At 39.7% G+C, this 2523-nt stretch overlaps 1 protein-coding gene across 1 annotated transcript; it reads left to right on the forward strand.

Annotated features, from left to right (window-relative positions):
* Nucleotides 1-357: 357 nt before the first annotated feature.
* LOC100352339 (olfactory receptor 6K2) lies at nt 358-1335 on the forward strand. The gene has a single exon (XM_002715287.3). It carries the CDS (start codon nt 358-360, stop codon nt 1333-1335), a length of 978 nt encoding a protein of 325 aa, XP_002715333.2.
* Nucleotides 1336-2523: the final 1188 nt, after the last annotated feature.

Raw genomic sequence — 2523 nt, forward strand, 5'->3', positions numbered from 1 at the left:
CATTGGGGGGTGAACCATTGGAAAAGGAAGACCTTTCTCTCTGTCTCTCTCTCTCACTGTGCACTCTGCCTGTCAAAAATAAATAAATAAATAAATAAATAAATAAATAAATAAATAAAATATAGTCCTCAGACATGGAGGATCAACACTGCATGGGAATTTGTTAGAATGTCATATTCTTGTTTCAGAAGTATAAAATCTGGACATTTCCTTCTTTTGTTTTCCTTTATCTCCTCAACGCAGGGGTCTATCACAAGGCTGACTTTTTGTAAGTATAGTTACTTCTTCAACAATAGTGGGCACGTCCTAAGAGACTGGAAAACACTGGGAGTTAAAACACTCAACTTCCACTTGGACATGGAGAAGCCCAATTGGACCACTACTCAGGAGTTTATCTTCTCTGCTTTCCCTTATTCCCTGGGAGATTCTGTCATTTGCTTCATTCCATTGCTGTTCATCTACGCTTTCATTATTGTTGGAAACCTGGTCATCATCACTGTAGTCCAGCTGAATACTCACTTGCACACACCCATGTACTTCTTCATCAGTGCCCTCTCTTTCCTGGAGATTTGGTACACCACAGCCACGATCCCAAAGATGCTCTCCAGCCTGCTTAGTGAACATAGGAGCATTTCCTTAAATGGCTGTCTCCTGCAGATGTATTTCTTCCATTCCACAGGCATCAGCGAAGTCTGTCTCTTAACAGCTATGGCCTTTGACCGCTACCTGGCCATCTGCAGCCCTCTTCATTACCCCACTATTATGACCCCCAAGCTATGTGCCCAACTGACTTTCTGTTGCTGTGTCTGTGGCTTTATCACGCCTCTCCCCGAGATTGCCTGGATCTCCACCCTGCCGTTTTGCGGCTCTAATCAGCTGGAGCATATCTTCTGTGACTTCCTCCCAGTGCTGCGCTTGGCCTGCACAGACACACAAGCCATCATCATGATTCAGGTAGTGGACATTGTCCATGCAGTAGAAATTATTACAGCTGTGATGCTGATTTTCATGTCCTACATTGGAATTGTGGCTGTCATTCTGCGTATCCGTTCAGCTGAAGGTCGCCGCAAAGCCTTTTCCACGTGCGTCTCCCATCTCACTGTCTTTTTGCTCTTCTTTGGCAGTGTGGCTCTCATGTATCTGCGCTTCTCGGCCACCTACTCATTATTCTGGGATACAGCCATTGCTCTGGCCTTTGCAGTTTTGTCACCCTTCTTTAACCCCATTATTTATAGTCTGAGGAATAAAGAGATAAAAGAAGCTATAAAAAAGCACATGGGTCAAGCTAAAGTCCTATTTTTCTCTACAACAGGAACCCAAAGAAAGATATCTTAGCTAAGAACCTATACTCATAGAGTTATTATTCTTCTTCATGATCAATCTTCAGGAATCTGTTTCTTTCCATCTTCTTATTAATAAAACTGCTCTTCCAAAGACAAATAAATAAATGAATGAAAATCACTTGTAGCTGAATTTGATAGCTTCTTTTAAATATTTATCCAATTTAACATATTTTGGATAGGAATATTATGATTAAACTTTCTGCCACTCACTTGAAACAAATTAAATTTCTTGAAATGATGTGAGTAAATATTTCATTTTAATACAATCAAAACATTTGTAGTCAGGTCTGGTAATTGAAAAATTATCTTGGTAAGAATAAGCTTTCTCCTTGTTGTGTCCACTGCACGTAACTGAAGAATGGCCCCAACTTTTAAATTTAGCATTAAAGTATTAATCAATAAGCAGTCTAGAGGATTAAAAAATATATAATTTTTATGATAAATCAAGAGATCAGGTCTTTGTTTTCACTGTGATAAAAACACATAGTATATACTAAATAATTATGTAATAAATTTTTGTTGAGTGAGTATACAAATACCACGATGCTGAACTCGGATTGCCTCAATCAATTGCTAAACTGTAATTTACAACAATTAGTTATTTTTCAAATTCACTCCTCACTTAGGTTTCAGAATTCTGGATTCTCTTTTATCCCGTCTTGTTGGGGTCTCCTTTCTCTTGCTGATTCTTCTTACCACACATGCTTCATAGAAGGTGATTTTTTTTTTCCAGATGTCAAGTCTGAATTTGGATTATACAAAGTTCATTTCTAAGCAATCTATTTCAAAAAACACATATGTATTTGGAAGAGAGAGCAAGACCGAGAGACAGAGAGAGACAGAGATCTCATCTGCTGATTTCACTCTCCAAATGGCCTCAACAGCCAGGTCTTGGCCAGGCCCAAGCCAGAATCTGGAAACTCCATTATGGTCTCCCACATGGATGGTGAAAGTCCAAGTACTTAAGCCATCTTCTGCTGCCTTCCCAGGTGCATTAGCAGGAAGCTGGATTGGAAGCAGAGCAGCCAGGACTTGAACAGGCACGCTGATAAGAGATGCTGGGATTGTAGGGGTGGCTTAAACCACTGTGTTATAATGCCAATCAACATTAGTATGTTTTCACCTTTCCTTAGTTTGCAAACAGAAATCCTGTAACTGTCAGTGTCATTTCCCCATTTCT

The sequence above is a fragment of the Oryctolagus cuniculus genome, chromosome 7 (genome assembly GCF_964237555.1).
Source record: "Oryctolagus cuniculus chromosome 7, mOryCun1.1, whole genome shotgun sequence".
Taxonomy (NCBI): Eukaryota; Metazoa; Chordata; class Mammalia; order Lagomorpha; family Leporidae; genus Oryctolagus; species Oryctolagus cuniculus.

Bases quoted from the DNA above. Each gene is read 5' to 3' on its own strand.
- LOC100352339 (XM_002715287.3), top strand. From the start codon at position 358: ATGGAGAAGCCCAATTGGACCACTACTCAGGAGTTTATCTTCTCTGCT.